Below are 20,438 nucleotides of genomic sequence, written 5' to 3'. Positions count from 1 at the left end.
GAGGAGGGAAAGTAGGAGCAGGAGCAGCAGGAGGAGGAGGGGGAGTAGGAGGAGGAGTAGTAGGAGGGGGATGAGGAGGAGGAGCAGGAGGAGGAGGAGGAGGAGGAGTAGGAGGGGGAGGAAGAGGAAGAGGAGGAGGAGCAGGAGGAGGGGAGGAGGAGGAGCAGGAGGAGGAGCAGGAGCAGGAGTAGGAGTAGGAGGGGGAGGAAGAGGAGGAACAGGAGGAGGGAAAGTAGGAGCAGGAGGAGCAAGAGTAGGAGGAGCAGGAGGAGGTGCAGGAGAAAGGGTAGGAGGAGGGTAGGAGGAGGAGGAGCAGGAGGGGAAGGAGGAGGAGCAGGAGGAGCAGGAGGAGGAGGGGGAGGAGTAGGAGGAGCAGCAGGGGAGGGAGGAGGAGCAGGAGGAGGAGGGGGGAGGAGCAGGAGGAGGGGAAGAGGAGGTGTAGGAGGAGCAGGAGGAGGAGGGGAGGAGCAGGAGGAGGGGAAGAGGAGGTGTAGGAGAAGGAGCAGGAGGAGGTGCAGGAGGAGGGACATCAGGAGGAAGAGGGGGAGGGTGTTTTTTTGACAGTCACCATAATAACAATCCAACTTGGTGGCCTGTCCACTAGAATGTGTGTGTGTGTGTGTGTGTGTGTGTGTGTGTGTGTGTGTGTGTGTGTGTGTTGTGTGTGTGTGTGTGTGTGTGTGTGTGTGTGTGTGTGTGTGTGTGTGTGTGTGTGTGTGTGTGTGTGTGTGTGTGTGTGTGTGTGTGTGTGTGTGTGTGTGTGTGTGTCAGGACTCAGATCAAACCTCTCCTTCAACAAGGAAGCAAAAATACACCAGAAGAAGAAAAGAAGGTTTTTCATTGGTCGGGACTAAAAACTGAAATCAAAGCTGTTTATCAACAAACATCGGAGTGATTCAGAAACTGTCGTACCTGAACACAGATTCATTTTCTTAATTGTCTTTTATGGTCTTCCTGTCACTCAATGGCCCCGATGACCTTCCCTTTGTGTGATGACTCAAGATGCATTCATTATATAAGACGACCTTTCTTCCCCACTGAGCCAGAAACGGCTTCACGACCACAATTGGACACAAAAAGACACAATTCAAGTTTTTTGTATGTATTTCCTGGTATTTACATGGACGTCTTGAGGCGCAACTCCACTGGGAATCAAATACACATTAACTTACACTTACTTTAACACGCATCAACAAACCAATAATTGACACCAAACACGCATGACGATCAGAATTATAAAAAAAAAGGCCCAGGCCCAGGCTACCAGAGAACCAGAACCAGCACCCTCATAAACAACCAGTGCTGAGTATTAATACTACAGTTTATAGACTTTACCTTCAGGCAGAAGCCTCCACAGACCTGGATCAGCTTCTGTTGCTGCTCCTCAGAGTCCCACACATTATTTTTATTAGGAATCCAACATTTACCGGGTTTCCCTGTTTGAAATTGAGCGGCTGTCTGATTTAACGTGACGTTTAATATTAGCGCCCCCACACCTCAATGGTGAGAACAAGAACTACATGCAGGTCGGCAACTTTCTTAAAGTGAAAGAGTGAAGATTCACCCTCATACACGAATAAAAATAGCTAATTTTACACATGATCATGGACAAAACGGGAAACAAATTTTTAAAAAAAGGAAATGCATAGGAAAAAACAGCATTTTACCAATATTTTAGAGACCCCCCCCCCCCCCCCCCCCCCCCCCCAAAATTTCACAAATCATGTTTTAAGGGGGGCTCCTGTGTCTTTAAGGGTGGCTGGTGCTGGTGTTAGTTTTGGTACTGAAAGCACACACTCACACACACACACACACACACACACACACACACACACACACACACACACACACACACACTGTGACTATAGCAACTAGCTGGCTGCAGTTACTATGCAGAGTGATGGTGTGTAGGTTTGTGATTTAAAGTCTTTATAAACAGAAAACAGAAGCAGGACTGAGAGGGGGAGAGGGGGGTTGGAGGGGGGAGAGAGAGAGAGAGAGAGAGAGAGAGAGAGAGAGAGAGAGAGAGAGAGAGAGAGAGAGAGAGAGAGAGAGAGAGAGAGCATGGTGGGGTGTTCTAGCAAATATGACAAGATCTGAGGAGTTTCTGTGAAAGTGACAGCTGGTGTGAAAGAGGAGGAAGAAGAAGAGGGAGGAGAAGAGAAGAGGAAGCAGGAACAAGAGGTGGAGAAAGGAGGAACTCATGAGGTCCTCCTCCATAGCGCCCCCTGCAGGATATTTCTGCAGTTGCTTTTTAAATGTCTGTCAGATCTTCTGTACATCCTAAGACTGAAGCCCTCCTCATGCTCCCCATGTCAAAGAGTGTCCTCATGTGCGCAGAGGACGCGTGACGTCAAAATCGTCAACCGCCCCCATACGCCAGTGTCAGCCCCGACTTTCTGCGGTCGACCGCGCAGCCCAAATTTTGTGACCGCACGACTGTGCACGCTGACTGGGCATGCGCCAGTCTCTACCTATCCAGCACATCACAATGGAGGCAAACTTTGAAGAGCGTTTATGCGAGGAGGTCCGCCGATATCCTCACATCTCCAACACCAACCTGAGGGAGTATGAAGAGCCTGCTGCTCACTCCTGGCGGGAAATAGCTTCCACTGGGCAAAGAGGAGCAGGTATGCCACCAGATATGAAAGTACCTCAGAGACCGGTACGTGAAAGCCGGGGCTGCCGCTAGTCCAGAAGTGGAGCATGGCCACAATTGTGTGCGCCTCGCGGACATGGGTAGCATGTAGGGGCCTTAAGACTGCATGCGAAGATTCCCTGACCCCTGACAGTGACCCTGACGCCTGACAGTAACCCTGACCCCTGAACCCTGAACCCTGAACCCTGACAGTAACCCTGAACCCTGACGCCTGACAGTGACCCTGACCCCTGAACCCTGACGCCTGACAGTGACCCTGACCCATGACCCCTGACGCCTGACAGTGACCCTGACGCCTGACAGTGACAGTGACCCTGACCCCTGATGCCTGACAGCGACCCTGACCCCTGACACTGACCCCTGACCCTGGTGCCTGATAGTGACCCTGATGCCCGACAGTGACCCTGACCCCTGACACTGACCCCTGACCCTGGTGCCTAATAGTGACCCTGATCCTGACCCCTGATGCCTGACAGCGACCCTGACCCCTGACACTGACCCCTGACCCTGGTGCCTGATAGTGACCCTGATGCCCGACAGTGACCCTGACCCCTGACACTGACCCCTGACCCTGGTGCCTAATAGTGACCCTGATCCTGACCCCTGATGCCTGACAGCGACCCTGACCCCTGACACTGACCCCTGACCCTGGTGCCTGATAGTGACCCTGATGCCTGACAGTGACCCTGACCCCTGACACTGACCCCTGACCCTGATGCCTGACAGCGACCCTGATCCTGACCCCTGACAGTGACCCTGACCTTGACCCTGGAGCCTGACAGTGACAGTGACCCTGGCCCCTGACCCTGACAGTGACCCTGACCCCTGACACTGACACTGACCCTGAACCTGGCGCCTGACAGTGACCCTGACCCTGACCCCCAGGGTCTAGGTCGGGGTGCAGTGGGCTCTCCTACTCCTGGTGCTGATCCTCCTGCGCTCTGGTTCTGCAGACTCCCGAGCGGACCGGGCCGACCGGAGGAAGCTGTTCAGACATTATACTGTGGGCTCCTACGACAGCTTCGACGCCTCCAGGTGAGAACACACACACACACACACACACACACACACACACACACACACACACACACACACACACACACACACGCACTGTTAGCATTAGCATTAGCGCCTCCATGTGATGCTAAATTCCAGATTAGTGGAGGAGGAGCCTTGTTAATCTGAACTAACTCCTCATGGCAGCAACATGAAACATTGCCAACTGGAAGTAGCATCAACTTTAGCATTAGCTTGTTTCCACGATAGCTGTGATTAGCATTAGCATGTTTAGGCCGCGTTAACATGTCAATGACTATGAGCGTATCCTCAAAACTTCCTTCACTTCTGGGGGGTCTGTTTACACGACACCGGTGTTCTGATCCACTTTTTATCTTCGCTCCGGCGGTGGAAAGATTCTTTCTAAGAAAAGTTTTTAGATTATCTTTTGGTGGATTATCTTTTAGTAGATTATCTTGGCTGGTTTGTTTCTGCTTCTTCTCATTAGTTCATCAATCTGTTAGAAGGACGGTTATTCAGTTTCTCCAGTTTATTTAGTTTTTCTCTGCATTATTTGTTTTTTCTCGAAATTATTTGTTTTTCTCTGGATTATTTGGTTTCTGTCTGGATCATATGGTTCTCCTGGATTATTTGGTTTGGTCTAGACTTTGCCAGCGAGCAGATTTCAGTGTGAAGACCATGACGTTCTCCGGACTCTGATTCAGTCGCTGTTTGAATTCCAGATTGCTGGATTGGCGAGTGCTGCACATGAGTAACTCCTTCCTAAAAATACTGAAGCGTGTGAATGCAGCAGCTGTCTGTTGTGGTACTTGTCGTCTGTGAAGGTGGCAGTACTCTGATTACTCTGCAGGACTCAGAGAACCTGCTGGAAGCTGCTTCAGATCTGGGACAAGGTGAAGCTCCTCCGTCCGGTACTTCGTCAAACCAACAAAGTACGTCAGGACTGTGGCGGTTTTGGAAAGCACTCTGATGGAGTCTCTCCGCACAGTTTAAAGATTAATGTTTGTTTTTGAGATGATGAATCCTGCATGAGGCCGCAGGAATCCTGCTGCTCGGGGAAGTTAACGGAGCAGCAGATTAATCCTGAAGAGAGACGGAGCAAAGCCAACTAATGTCCGATTTTACTCTGATTACATCAAATGATGACTGACACTCCGTTTCCATGATAACATTTTAAGTCAAAATCGTTTTCAGTGGCTCGATGCAAAATTGCAGTGTAAGCAGACGCCCAAACACGACAAAAGTTTTAGATTTTTCACTGAAAACTTGAATGTAAACGGTCCTTCAGGTCAGTAAACTGCAGTTTGAGACTCTACCTGCAGCCTGAAGTCTGTTTCCTGGAGGAAAGTTGAGATCTGAATCTGTGTGTGTGCGTGCGTGCGTGCGTGCGTGCGTGCGTGCGTGCGTGCGTGCGTGCGTGTGTGTGTGTCTGTGTGTGCGCCTCCTTCCACCTCTGTAGACAGACTGTGTTGCTAAGGGAACAGCACCGAGGATGCAGTGGCTCTTCTCTCTTCTCCTTCCTTCGCTCGTCCCTGTGTGTGTGTGTGTGTGTGTGTGTGTGTGTGTGTGTGTGTGTGTGTGTGTGTGTGTGTGTGTGTGTGTGTGTGTGTGTGTGTGTGTGTGTGTGTGTGTGTGTGTGTGTGTGTGTGTGTGTGTGTGTGTGTGTGTGTGTGTGTGTGAGCAGAGGGAGACCACGTCTCTCCTCACTCATCACTACAGGTGGAATGTTCCCAGTATACACCTATCAGCCAGAACATTAGGAGCACTACAGGTGAAGTACCTCTGTCAGTGGCCCGGACATATCAGACAGGAAGTGATGTCGATGGTAGAAGCAGTGTAGTGGCCCGGCTCTGCAGGGTTCCAGATCTATCAGAGGGGATCCGGGAGGTCTGGTCCAGCAGACATGGTCAAACTGTTGCAGAGGTTCTGCTGGTTCTGGTAGAAGCTGTCTGGGGGCACCAGCACTCACAACAAGGGGCTCCACTCTGATGGATCAGGGTTAACATGTTTACACCTGACATTAACATGTTTACACCTGACACTAACCTGTTTATACATGACTTTAACATGTTTATGCCTGACATTAACATGTTTATACATGACATTAACATGTTTATACATGACTTTAACATGTTTACACCTGACACTAACCTGTTTATACATGACTTTAACATGTTTACGCCTGACATTAACATGTTTACACTTGACACTAACATGTTTATACATGACTTTAACATGTTTACACCTGACACTAACCTGTTTATACATGACTTTAACATGTTTACACTTGACACTAACCTGTTTATACATGACACTAACATGTTTACACCTGACACTAACCTGTTTATACATGACTTTAACATGTTTACGCCTGACATTAACATGTTTATACATGACTTTAACATGTTTACACCTGACACTAACCTGTTTATACATGACTTTAACGTGTTTACGCCTGACATTAACATGTTTATACATGACTTTAACATGTTTACACCTGACACTAACCTGTTTATACATGACACTAACATGTTTACACCTGACACTAACATGTTTATACATGACTTTTGCACTAGGCGGAGCTGTTGTTAGTTTTAGTAATGAAAGCACACACACACAGCAGAGAACAATGAGCTCCAAACATTAACACTGGTAGAACACGGACATTCTAGTGGATAGACCGCCAAGTTGGATTGTTATTATGGTGACTGTCAAAGTAAAACTACCAAATTGGATTGTTTTTATGGTGACTGTTCAAATAAAACTTCTAAGTTGGATTGTTATTACGGTGACTTTCAAAATAAAAGTACCAAGTCCAAGAGAATGTAGACTGGGAGTCATGACATCATGGAGGAAACTTTGTTCTGATTGGCTCTACTGAGCATGTGCAGAAATACTAGTTAGTACCAACGTGGTGACCAGGACCAGAAACCGGACAGAGCCGGAGTGTTTTTGAAAAGTCGTGTTTTCATTGTCCCCAAGCTCCGTTGTTGTGTAAACCGACCCAAAATGCAATGAAAGTTTTGCGTTGTCACTGGCACTTGTTGCCGTGTTGAAGCCAGAGAGCAGCGTTCCCTGGATGTTCAGTTTTCAAACCACTTTAACCCTCATTGTCTCGGTGGAGGCGTCTTCACGTCCGTCCGGACACGTGTCCATGGTAACATGCTGCTCTTCATCCATGTCTTCATCAGTGCAGTTACTCCTGAACAGCTAACACTGTGTTAGAATGACGCGCTAGCACGCAGTGTGACCTTTGACAGGAAATTAAAAGTCTGTTAAAAGAAGAGCTGATCTGTTTGTTTCTCAGAGGAACCTTGGACTATTGCATTTAATTCTTTCACGGAAAAACGCGCCGAACCCAAGCAGGAAGTGAAATCACATTCACTTCCTGTTGAGTTTTAAATAAACCAAAAAAAATATCTGTCAGAGACCTTAAAGAGTGATGAATTTTAAAGTAGAATTCTATCCCTGATAGTGACCCTGCTGAGGGTCCAGGGCCTCAGGTTGTGAATCTCCTGATGACGTTGGAGACCGTCAGTCTTTTTAATTCTGTAGGTGTAAGGTCAAACTCTGAATTATTGGATTTAAATCACAGGTCAATACAGTGATAAAAAGGTTCACAACCATATCAAGAATCTGATATTTAAATGTTTAAGGTTTTGTTAAAACCGCTGGAAAATATCTTGAAGTACAACTTCCAACTGAAAATTACTGCTCGAATACTCTGATTACTTTCATGTAGAGTGTTTATAATTCAGGTTTCCCACAAAATCATGAATTTATGAATGAGGACAGAAATGTGTGTGAACTGAGCAGCTGCAGCTCGGCTCGCTCCCAAAGCCCGCGCGAGGGCACACTCACACACACACACACACACACACACACACACACACACACACACACACACACACACACACACACACACACACACACACACACACACACACACACACACACTCCAGCGCGCCTCCGTGGCTGTCGACGCACGCTGCGGGACGCACAAGCGCACCTTGACGTCGGCCGCGCTCTCTCTCTCTCTCTCTCTGTCTGTCTGTCTGTCTCTCTCTCCCTCTCTCTCTCTCTCTCTCTCCATCCATCTCTCTCTGTCTCCGTCTCTCTCTCTCTCTCTCTCTCTCTCTCTCTCTCTCTCTCTCTCTCTCTCTCTCTCTCTCTCTCTCCGGAGCTCCAGCCTTCCCTCCCTGCCTCATCATGATCCATTAGCCGCTCTTGGCACCCTGATGCCGCCTGTGCCGCTCCGCCGCTCGGACGCGCGGTGACCGCGCGGTGCGTCTTTGCACGCAGATTGCGGCCGCTGCGGGAAGGGAACCGCAGCGAGTCGCGTCTCCGTCGACGTCTTCCCTGTGACTTGTCTTTTTTTTTTTTTTTTTTTTAAATCTCGGGGCTCGGTGGAGATGCTGCGGCCGCGCTGCCCGGGCCGCTGTCCTCCCGTCTGATCCAGCCAGAGGCCGGCCAGAGGAGGAGGAGGTGGGGTGGGGTCGGGGTCGGGGTCGCCCTGCCCTGCCCTGCCCTGCCCTGGCCGGGTAGCTCTCCTCCAGCATGAACCTCCACTCGGGCAGGGCGTCCGTGGCCATGCTGCGGATGATGGGCTGCGCTAACGGCCGCTCTGCTCGTCATCTCCTCCACAGTGACTGCGTGGTGGACGAGAAGACCGTGCTGCTCCAGAAGAAGGAGAATGAGGGCTTCGGCTTCGTCCTGCGGGGGGCCAAAGGTAGGACGGGACACACACACACACACACACACACACACACACACACACACACACACACACACACACACAACACACACACACACACACACACACACACACACACACCTTCTTCCTCCATCACTGACGTCTCTGCCTCACATGTGCAGGAGGAGGCATCTGCATGGACAGTTTGTTGTTTTTGTGTCGGAGCTTCTTTCAGAGGCGACTGCGTGACGGAGGCATGGACTTAAGCACGCCCCCCCCCCCCCCCCCCCCCCCCCCCCCCACACACACACACACACACACACATCACCCATAAGTTCTGCAGGAAAAACATCTGAGAGCAACTTTGATCTCACCTGATGCAGTGTGTGTGTGTGTGTGTGTGTGTGTGTGTGTGTGTGTGTGTGTGTGTGTGTGTGTGTGTGTGTGTGTGTGTGTGTGTGTGTGTGTGTGTGTGTGTGTGTGTGTGTGTGTGTGTGTGTGTGTGTGTGTTATCCTCATGCAGAACATCTGTAATATGACATCACTTCTTCATCCGACTGTGTTTTCCACCTGCCTCTGCAGCATCTGCCCTCTTGCCTCTGCCTTCCTGCCTTTTTGCCCCTGGCTTCCTGCCTTCTTGCCCCTGGCTTCCTGCCTTTTTGCCCCTGTCTTCCTGCTTTCTGGCCTATGCCTACCTGCCCTTTTGCCCCTGTATTCTTGCTTTCTTGCCCCTGGCTACCTGCCTTCTTATCCCTGCCTTCCTGCCTTCTTGCCCCTGTCTTCCTGCCTTCTTGCCCCTGTCTTCCTGCCCTCTTGCCCCTGGCTACCTGCCTTCTTGCCCCTGTCTTCCTTCCTTTTTTTGATCCTAGCGGCCTTCCAGGCAGGCTGATTTGCGTTTGGCTCTAAAAATAGCTGTTTGGAACTGCTGCTTCTCTGACGAGTCGCTGTGTTATAAACCACCGCTTGTCGGTCTGCGTTCCACTACTGCTGGTCGGTCTACTGATCAGTCTGCTGGTTGGTCTGCTGGTTGGTCTATGTTCCATCACCGCTAGTCGGGCTGCTGGTCGGTCTGCTGGTCAGTCATCTGGGCAGTCTGCTGGTCGGTCTGCTGGTTGGTCTGCTGGTCAGTCATCTGGGCAGTCTGCTGGTCGGTCTGCTGGTCGGTCTGCTGGTCAGTCATCTGGGCAGTCTGCTGGTCGGTCTGCTGGTTGGTCTGCTGGTCGGTCTGCTGGTTGGTCTGCTGGTTGGTCTATGTTCCATCACCGCTAGTCGGGCTGCTGGTCGGTCTGCTGGTCAGTCTGCTGGTCAGTCTGCTGGTCGGTCTGCTGGTCGGTCTACTGGTCAGTCTGCTGGTCGGTCTGCTGGTTGGTCTGCTGGTCGGTCTGCTGGTCAGTCTGCTGGTCGGTCTGCTGGTTGGTCTGCTGGTCAGTCTGCTGGTCGGTCTGCTGGTTGGTCTGCTGGTCGGTCTGCTGGTCAGTCTGCTGGTCGGTCTGCTGGTCAGTCTGCTGGTCGGTCTGCTGGTTGGTCTGCTGGTCGGTCTGCTGGTCAGTCTGCTGGTCGGTCTGCTGGTTGGTCTGCTGGTTGGTCTGCTGGTCAGTCTGCTGGTCAGTCTGCTGGTCAGTCTGCTGGTCGGTCTGCTGGTTGATCTGCTGGTTGATCTGCTGGTTGATCTTCTGGTCGGTCTGCTGGTTGATCTGCTGGTTCATCTGCTGGTTGATCTGCTGGTTGATCTTCTGGTCGGTCTGCTGGTTGATCTGCTGGTCGGTCTGCTGGTCAGTCTGCTGGTCGGTCTGCAGGTCGGTCTGCTGGTTGATCTGCTGGTTGATCTTCTGGTCGGTCTGCTGGTCAGTCTGCTGGTCGGTCTGCAGGTCGGTCTGCTGGTTGATCTGCTGGTTGATCTTCTGGTCAGTCTGCTGGTCAGTCTGCTGGTTGATCTTCTGGTTGATCTTCTGGTTGATCTTCTGGTCGGTCTGCTGGTTGATCTGCTGGTTGATCTTCTGGTCGGTCTGCTGGTTGATCTGCTGGTTGATCTGCTGGTTGATCTTCTGGTTGATCTTCTGGTCTACGTTCCACTGCTGCTGTGGATGTGACTCTAGTTTGTTCAAGTTGTGGAGCGGCAGAGGAAAGGAGGATTTGGAAAAACAAGAGGAATGTTCTGACACACACTGCTGTCACCCCGGGGGGACTGACCCAGCCGAGCTCATCCTCTCTCACACACACACACACACACACACACACACACACACACACACACACACACACACACACACACACACACACACACACACACACACACACACACACACACACACACACACACCAAGCTGTCACATAAGCTCACATCCTCTCCTCCTGCACCCTCTTTGCCCCGTTTCTCCTCCGTTTCTCCTCCGTTTCTCCTCCTCTGTCACAGCTAAAGAAACACAATCATCATGTCATCCCTTCTTCATCTCTCCATCATCCCCCTTCGTCCCCTCTTCATCTCTCCATCGCCTGCCCGTCATCCCCCTTCATCCCTCGATCATCATTTTGGAAATAATCACCACAGAGTTGAAAAAAATGTAATTATGGTTTGATAAAAAAATAAGTTAATCTGTAATCAGTCATTAAATCTGAGTAAAACAAAAATGATGATTTTTGGAAAATGTAAACTAAAGAATCAGGCTAAAGGACAGATAGAGGGTGTAGTTGTCCTCGAATCAATATCATAACATTGAGCAGTTCACCTCCACAACAATAAATGGACGATAACGACTTCACTGCGCAAAACAATGTTTGTCCACTAGATGTGGCAGTTATATTGATAGTATGAGTCCCCTGGACCTATTTCCTGCCACGTTAAAGGACTGTAAAACTACACTGTCTGAAAATAAATGAAGGAAACACAAATTAAGTCCTTTTAGTTGTTAAGACTTATTGAAGAGCTGATGAGCACAGATGACTTGCAATGAGAACGACTGAATACATTTAAAAGCATAAAATAACTTACATTTCCTGCAAACGCAAAGTATTAAAAATACAATCTCTTATGAACAAATTCTAAATCTGGATATTACAAAGAGCTGACTGGAAAATGGCCACAGTCAAGTTGTCAGGAGACCAGCGCATGAGCTAATGAGCAGCGGGGCTCCGGTCTGTCCTGCACCTGAAAACACAGGATTTCTCCAGTTCGATGAAAAAAGTGACATATTTTGTGTTAAAAGGAGTTTTTCACGTGGAGCCCCGAGGACAGCGGGTCACTATGCCTCGCTCTGCCGGCGATGGAGGCGTGGCTTACTGCAGCTCTGTGACTCCGCCCACTGATTACAAGGACGATGAATCAGACCATCAAAGACGAGTAAAGTCGTTCTCTGCTTCATGTTTATCGTCTGAAATTCCCTGAATAAAACATTATTTCCTGATATGCCGGCCATTTTCTTTTTTCGATTGGCCGGCTGCCGGCGCCATGTGATTCAGCGAGGGCGGGGGGAGCATAGAGCTACATTGAAGACATAGAGCTACGAATTTAGAATGATAGAAATGGTGATTGATCATAAATCGTGCACAAATAGTTTTTTAACACAATCAACAGGATTGAAAGTCTGGTCTGAAGCTTAGAACGTGCTCTGACCAGATCTGGTGAGTCTCAGCGCACAAGCACCGTCCTGCTACGTCATCGTAAGCGAGGCGTGTGAAACGTACGCTGCACAGCGTAAGTGGTGCCACAAGCGTTTGTAAACACCGAATATACCGAAATGGGCAAAATGACTTCGGTAACTTTTGTCAGTTTCGGTATCGGTAACTTTTCGATTTATCGGCCCGGCCGAGGGTGAAGCTCTAGGTGAAGCTCTAGGTGAAGCTCTAGGTGAAGCTCTAGGTGAAGCTCTAGGTGAAGCTCTAGAAATGATGAATCAAAACCAGTTTTCGTACTGATTGATGACAACAGTTGCTGGAAACCTCAAATAAAACAAGTTGAAAACAAAATCTCCAGAAGCATCTCAGTCCGGACAAAGCTACGTACTGGCTGGACCAGAAATCTCATTATACTCTGTACAACTCACTGATACTAGCTTATCTAACGTACTGTGTGGAAGTACGGGGAAATACTTATGCAAGTTCCCTGAAAAGACTCGTCGTACTGGAACAAAGAGCAATAAGACTTGTACACAGTGCTGGCACTGGGGAACATTTATGGATCTTGTGGAGTTTGAAACTTCAAATAATTCATAAAGCAAAGAATCATTTATTACCAGATAATATTCAAAAATTGTTCTGCAACAGACAAAAAGGTTCTGATTCAAGAGGAGAGTTACAGTTTCAAACTCAGAGTCTTCTTGTTGACGACACGAGGATTGTTTGTTTACACTGCCGAGCTGCTGGAGTGACGCGTGTCCTCACTGTGATAGTATATTGGAGGATTTCATGTATTATGAGCGATGAAGACATATTGTTGTAAATTAAGATAAGGGCCATGATGTGAAGGGGTAGGATTAAATAAGTACTGTACGTCTTTCCTGCATGTGAAAGACACGGACACATATGGTGTTGACCCTTTTATATTGTTTATGGAACTTGTTTTGTTGTTGTTGTTGTTTGTTTTGTTTAGTTTTTTTACATGTTGGAAATAAAGAATTTGAATCAAATGAAATCAAATCTCCTCTTCATGCCTCCATCACCCCCTTCATCCCTCCATCATCCCCCTCCGTGCTCCAACTCGTCCTCCACCGAGCAGATGACTCACAGGAAGTGTTTTACCGGTCAAACCTTTCAAGTCAAAACGCAGCGTTTTTCTGTTTTTGGTTCAGAAAAGTTTCATATTTACTGAACAACATTTTGAAAACAACAGAAACACTGAAAACGATGTGGTTTTCATGTTGGTCCTCTAGTTGGCGCTGCTGTTCTGGAACTGAAAGCACACACACACACACACACACACACACACACACACACACACACACACACACACACACACACACACACACACACACACACACACACACACACACACACACACACAGCTGAGAACAATGAGCTCTCATTTGACTGGTGACTGTCAAAATAAAACCACAAAGTCCCAGGAATATGTACAGGTAGTTTTATTTTGACAGTCACTGTAATAACAATCCAACTTTGTGGTTTTATTTTGACAGTCACCAGTCAAAAGAGAGCTCACTGTTCTCTGCTGCGTGTGTGTGTGTGTGTGTGTGTGTGTGTGTGTGTGTGTGTGTGTGTGTGTGTGTGTGTGTGTGTGTGTGTGTGTGTGTGTGTGTGTGTGTGTGTGTGTGTGTGTGTGTGTGCTTTCAGTAATGAACCTAACAACAGCGCCTACTAGTGGTCTGGTTTGTTAACTAAAACAGGAACTTGTGTTTGACTGGAGATGAAGCTTCAGAAACACGTTTCCTTCTCGTGGTTGTTTGATGAAGAAAAAGCTTCTTTCTCTAATTTGTCTTTATCTCCGTTCTATTTTGGTTTGAATGTTTTTCTGACAGTTCAGTCAAACGATGTTGCAGAAGTTTAAACCTTCTCAAAACGTTTTGGAGACGTTTCAGATGTCACATAGTTTTTTTCATTCCTCCTTGTTTCCACTGTTTCTGTTGTTTGGGTTGAATAATATTGAAAAAGCTTTCGGTGAGAGACGTGTTGGAATTGAAGATTTGCAGTCCTACTTTACTGAGTCAGCACTTTACTTATATCAATGAGGATTATACATTTTGCAGAAACTGTTTTAAAAGTGGAGACATAACTGTATTATTGTCATGTTAGCATTAGCATTAGCTGAGCTGTCAGTCTAACACCTGAGACAATCATTAAATTAGTGGGAAGAAGAAGCTCTATAATCTGGAATTATAGAGCATCCTCCTCCTCTAACATCCAGATTATGAAGCATATTCCTCCTATAACATCAGAATATAGAACATCTTCCTCCTCTAACATCCAGATTATAGAGCATCTTCCTCCTCTAACATCAGATTATAGAGCATCTTCCCCAAACATCCAGATTATTGAGCATCTTCTTCCTCTAACATCCAGATTATAGAGCATATTCCTCCTCTAACATCCAGATTATAGAGCATCTTCCTCCTCTAAAATCCAGATTATAGAGCATCTTCCTTCTATAACATCCAGATTATAAAGCATATTCCTCCTCTAACATCAGATTATAGAACATATTCCTCCTCTAACATCAGATTATGGAGCATCTTCCTCCTCTAACATCCTGATTATAGAGCATCTTCAAATGAATTTAATGAGTGAATCAATGGGAGCTAACTGCTAATGCTAACACTACATGACTCCAACTCAGATTAGATGTACAAACTAGTTCCTCTATATTTACAGTAACTGCTCTGTGAGGCTGCAGTGATTGGAATCAGGTTTTGCTGCTCAGATGTTGAGAGGCTCTACTGGGAACTCAGAAAGTCCTAAAGTTGCTTTACTAACCCCCCTCTCCCCCGTGCCCCGCAGCGGACACCCCCATTGAGGAGTTCACCCCCACCCCGGCCTTCCCTGCCCTGCAGTACTTGGAGTCGGTGGACGAGGGTGGAGTGGCGTGGCAGGCGGGGCTCAGGACGGGCGACTTCCTCATCGAGGTACGTTCATGTCATCTTCTTCTTCTTCTTCTTCTTCTTCTTCTTTTGGTGTTTCTGCTGCGGTCCGAGTTGGCGGAGTGCGGACACTGTGAGCTGGTGCTTCCAGCTGCTGGTTGGTCCTTGTGGGGGGAGCCTCTGGAAGGGTTTCCTGCTGCTCGGAATTTTGGGCCGTTTCTGCCACCAGGAGGGGGCGCTCCAGATCGTCAGGAGACTTCAACTTGCTCTTCAGTCTTTATCAGAACCTTCGTCTGTGACAGTAACAACAAAGTTTCCTCCGTGGTGTCATGACTCCCAGTCGATCTTCTCCTAGGACTTGGTACTTTTATTTTGACAGTCACCATAATAACAATCCAACTGTCGATCTTCTCCTAGGACTTGGTAGTTTTATTTTGACAGTCACTGTAATAACAATCGAACTTGGCGTGGCGTGGCGTGGCGTGGCGTGGCGTGGCGTGGCCTGGCCTGGCCTGGCCTGGCCTGGCCTGGCGTGGCGTGGCGTGGCGTGGCGTGGCGTGGCGTGGCGTGGCGTGGCGTGGCGTGGCGTGGCGTGGCGTGGCCTGGCCTGGCCTGGCCTGGCCTGGCCTGGCCTGGCCTGGCCTGGCGTGGCGTGGCGTGGCGTGGCCTGGCCTGGCCTGGCCTGGCCTGGCCTGGCCTGGCCTGGCCTGGCCTGGCCTGGCCTGGCGTGGCGTGGCGTGGCGTGGCGTGGCGTGGCGTGGCGTGGCGTGGCGTGGCCTGGCCTGGCCTGGCGTGGCGTGGCGTGGCGTGGCCTGGCCTGGCCTGGCCCGGCCTGGCGTGCGACTTGGCGGTCCTGTGCAGCTCCAGAGGAAAATGTTTGTGAATGCTGCAGTGGGAATTTCAGTGATAATGCAGCCGGCGTGTTACACATCACATGATGGAGGGAAAAGAGAGGAACAGCCACGGCGGCTATTTTGAGCGGGCACTTTGTTTCCTCCCCCTCCTCCTGGCCGCTCTGGGATTGGTTCATTCTGTGTTTCTGCTAAATGGAGCATCAAATGAGGAGCACAGTGTGTCGGTATCTCTTCATCACTCGTCTCCTCATCTCCCGTTTCTTCTTCTCACTGAAGACTCCGTTAACCGTCCTACAAACCTGCAGAAACATGGCTGCACAGCCCCCGGCCAGTTAGCTTCCCGCGGCTAGCGGCATCGCTCGGCTGGTTCCCGAAAACCTTCCTGTTTAGTTTCACCTTCACACCTGAAAAGAGGTGACAGTCTTTCAGGTTGTGTTTACATGACAACGGTTCTCAGAGCCACTGAAAACACACCTTTTGAAAAGGATTAGTCTCCATGGAAACGGGGGAAAAGCTGCTACTGGTCCTGCACTCCACAGCCGTGGTAACTAGTTGTTCTGCACGTGCTCAGTTGATGGATGATAGCACGCTAACTACATTGTTTTCAGTATTTCTGAATGTTGTGATGTAAAAGGCCGAATTGGAAAAACTCCATAACTCAGCACACATTTGGAACAGGAACCATTTTTAATGGTAGGCCGGTGAAATTATGACAAATTACCTTTATTGAGAAAACTGTCGCCACAGTGAGGGTTTCTGGGAAATGTAGTCCAATCAGCCTCCAGGTAGGTGTGACTTAGCTGGTAATCGTGTGTTGTTTGATTGGAAAGCCTTTAGCAGAGCATTAGCAGAGCATTAGCTTCGTTCAGATATATTTCTATGTGATCCTGGCCGGTTGGAGGAGTTTCCTGCTATTCAGCCACATTCAGGTCAGGATGAAGCGCTCAGAGTTCAGCTCGGCTCAGAAAGCTAATTAATGCATAACGTGAACGGGCGACTCCGTCACGCCGTTCAGATCCATCTGCATGATTTAAAGCTCAGCTGAGCATCAATCTTTCATCTGTTTCTGCTCTGAGGCAGCGTCACGCTCACCAGCATTCGTACTACAACACTCTCACCACTACACTCTCACCACTATACTCTCACCACTACATTCTCACCACTATACTCTCACCACTACACTCTCACCACTACATTCTCACCACTATACTCTCACCACTACACTCTCACCACTACATTCTCACCACTATACTCTCACCACTACATTCTCACCACTATACTCTCACCACTACACTCTCACCACTATACTCTCACCACTACACTCTCATCACAACACTCTCACCACTACACTCTCACCACTACATTCTCACCACTATACTCTCACCACTACACTCTCATCACAACACTCTCACCACTACACTCTCATCACAACACTCTCACCACTACACTCTCACCACTACATTCTCACCACAACACTCTCACCATTACACTCTCACCACAACACTCTCACCACTACATTCTCACCACTATACTCTCACCACTACACTCTCACCACTATACTCTCACCACTACATTCTCACCACTATACTCTCACCACTACACTCTCACCACTATACTCTCACCACTACATTCTCACCACTATACTCTCACCACTACACTCTCACCACTATACTCTCACCACTACACTCTCATCACAACACTCTCACCACTACACTCTCACCACTACATTCTCACCACAACACTCTCACCATTACACTCTCACCACAACACTCTCACCACTATACTCTCACCACTACATTCTCACCACTATACTCTCACCACTACACTCTCACCACTATACTCTCACCACTACATTCTCACCACTATACTCTCACCACTACACTCTCACCACTATACTCTCACCACTACATTCTCACCACTATACTCTCACCACTACACTCTCACCACAACACTCTCACCACTACACTCTCACCACAACACTCTCACCACTACATTGTCACCACAACACTCTCATCACAACACTCTCACTACTACTTTCTCACCACTACATTCTCACCACTACACTCTCACCACAACACTCTCACCACTACATTCTCACCACAACACTCTCACCATTACACTCTCACCACAACACTCTCACCACTACATTCTCACCACTACACTCTCACCACAACACTCTCACCACTACATTGTCACCACAACACTCTCATCACAACACTCTCACTACTACTTTCTCACCACTACATTCTCACCACTACACTCTCACCACAACACTCTCACCACTACACTCTCACCACTACATTCTCACCATTACACTCTCACCACAACACTCTCACCACTATACTCTCACCACTACATGCTCACCACTATACTCTCACCACTACACTCTCATCACAACACTCTCACCACAACACTCTCACCACTATACTCTCACCACTATACTCTCACCACAACACTCTCACCACAACACTCTCACCACTATACTCTCAACACTACATTCTCACCACTATACTCTCACCACTACACTCCCATCACAACACTCTCACCACTACACTCTCACCACAACACTCTCACCACAACACTCTCACCACTACAGTCTCACCACTACACTCTCACCACAACACTCTCACCATTACACTCTCACTACTACATTCTCACCACTACACTCTCACCACTACAGTCTCACCACTACACTCTCACCACAACACTCTCACCACTACACTCTCACCACAACACTCTCACTACTACATTCTCACCACAACACTCTCACCACTACATTGTCACCACAACACTCTCATCACAACACTCTCACTACTACATTCTCACCACTACATTCTCACCACTACGCTCTCACCATTACACTCTCACCACTACACTCTCACCACAACACTCTCACCACTACACTCTCACCATTATGGTGAAGGTGAATGTTGATACTCACTGAAATCCTTCCTGCTGAAGGTATAAAAACAAACACTGATACTGAAGCTGATCTGTCAGGAAGCTGTGAGTCTGACTTTGTATTGAAATAATTCATCATCATATAGATCCTTTTCAACACGTAAGTGATTCAGACGAATTTAACTGAAAACGTCTGTGTTGTTTCTGATTGTTTTTCCCGAAAACCTCCAGGAGACAAACAACAACCACATCAACACTTTTTATCAGCCTGCTGCTGCTGCTGCTGCTGCTAGCTAGCTGCTAGCTGTTGACTGCTTTGCAATTGTTGTCTGGCTGTTGTCCGGTTGTGTTATGACTACTGCACATTTGTTTTCTGACTGTTGTCGCACTGTTGCCTGGTAGTGTTCTGACAGTTGTCCAACTGTTGCCTGTTAGTTTTCCGACTGTTGTCCGACTGTTGCCCGGTGGTTTTCTGACTGTTGTCGCACTGTTGCCTAGTAGCTTTCTGATTGTTGTCGCACTGTTGCCTAGTAGCTTTCTGATTGTTGTCGCACTGTTGCCTAGTAGCTTTCTGACTGTTGTCTGACTGTTGCCCGGTGGTTTTCTGACTGTTGTCCGGTTGTTTTATGACTGTTGCCTGGTGGTTTTCCGGCTGTTGTCTGTTTTTCTGTTATTTTCCTGACTGTTGCTCAGTTGTTTTCCGACTGTTGTTTGGCAATTTTCTGACTGTTACCCAGTAGTTTTCTGATTGGTCTTAGTTGAAGGTTCCTCTGGTTGACAGAGTGAGTCACCAGTGAGTCTGCGGCTCGAACACAGAATGTATTGACGTGTGTAATTATAATAGTATCAATACTAAGCCGGCGATGGTCGAGGGTCTTAGTACAGCCAGTACAGACCTGTCAGCAGCGGGGATTGAACTTGCAACCTTCCAATCCCAAGCCATTAGGTCACCACTGCACAACAAATACTGTGTGGTCATGTCTGTGTTCCTGTTGGTCTACTGCAACGCCCACAAGCTCCAGTCCAGCTCCAGTCCAGGATCAGAGTCCAAGGCAGGAGAACCCGGCTGAGCCCGCCGGGCCTCCGAGCTGTTCGCCATCACAGTCGTCCTCTGCTGATGGACTGAAAGTCTTCTGTCCTTTCAGGGCAAATCACTTCTGCTGACATTTAAATCAGACTGAGCTCCAGAACAACATCACAGTTTGAGGCTGATTGTTACTACAAAACAAGAAATGTTGACATACTTTACCTCTCAGTGTTTTTCACGGTGTGTGTGTGTGTGTGTGTGTGTGTGTGTGTGTGTGTGTGTGTGTGTGTGTGTGTGTGTGTGCTTTCAGTTGCTGCAGTTTGAGACTTTTCAAGACGAGCAGATCCAGTAGAACCTTCTAGGAGATTACTGCTGCAGACTTTTCTCTGAGGGAACCTCACTAACCTGAAAAGACAAAGATTACCTTGTGAAAAGGTTAAATCCATCACACAGCATGAACTACTGCTCCCTCCACCTCATTGCCTCGGTCAGTTAAAAAAAACATCCTATTTTCTCTGAAAGATAAAGAAGTATTTACTCCACATGAACCAGTACAGGAAAGAGGAGATGGAAAGTTTTTCACCCAATAACTCTCTTTATTAAACTCTAAAGATCAATTGTCCGAATTTCTATCACATTTAAAGGGAAAATATTAATTCTGATCATTGAAATTACACACATTTTCCTCACTGGATTATTCCTCTTGTAAATAATCATAAAAAAGCGAGTTTTAAACACAGAGATCCAGAAAAGCTGCAAATCG

At 48.2% G+C, this 20,438-nt stretch overlaps 1 protein-coding gene across 1 annotated transcript in view; it reads left to right on the top strand.

Annotated features, from left to right (window-relative positions):
• shank2a (SH3 and multiple ankyrin repeat domains 2a) overlaps positions 1–20,438 on the top strand; it is a gene marked incomplete at its 5' end in the record, with an annotated part of 142,634 nt that overhangs the window by 90,722 nt on the left and 31,474 nt on the right. The window contains 3 exon segments of the mRNA XM_080458524.1: positions 3,613–3,694; positions 8,323–8,405; positions 14,814–14,938. Coding sequence (XP_080314650.1) covers positions 3,613–3,694; positions 8,323–8,405; positions 14,814–14,938 — 290 coding nt within the window.

This window comes from Lipophrys pholis, assembly GCF_963383615.2.
Source record: "Lipophrys pholis genome assembly, chromosome: 2".
Taxonomy (NCBI): Eukaryota; Metazoa; Chordata; class Actinopteri; order Blenniiformes; family Blenniidae; genus Lipophrys; species Lipophrys pholis.
Note: the sequence above shows the minus strand (reverse complement) of the source record. Positions and strands in the feature narration are given on the sequence as shown.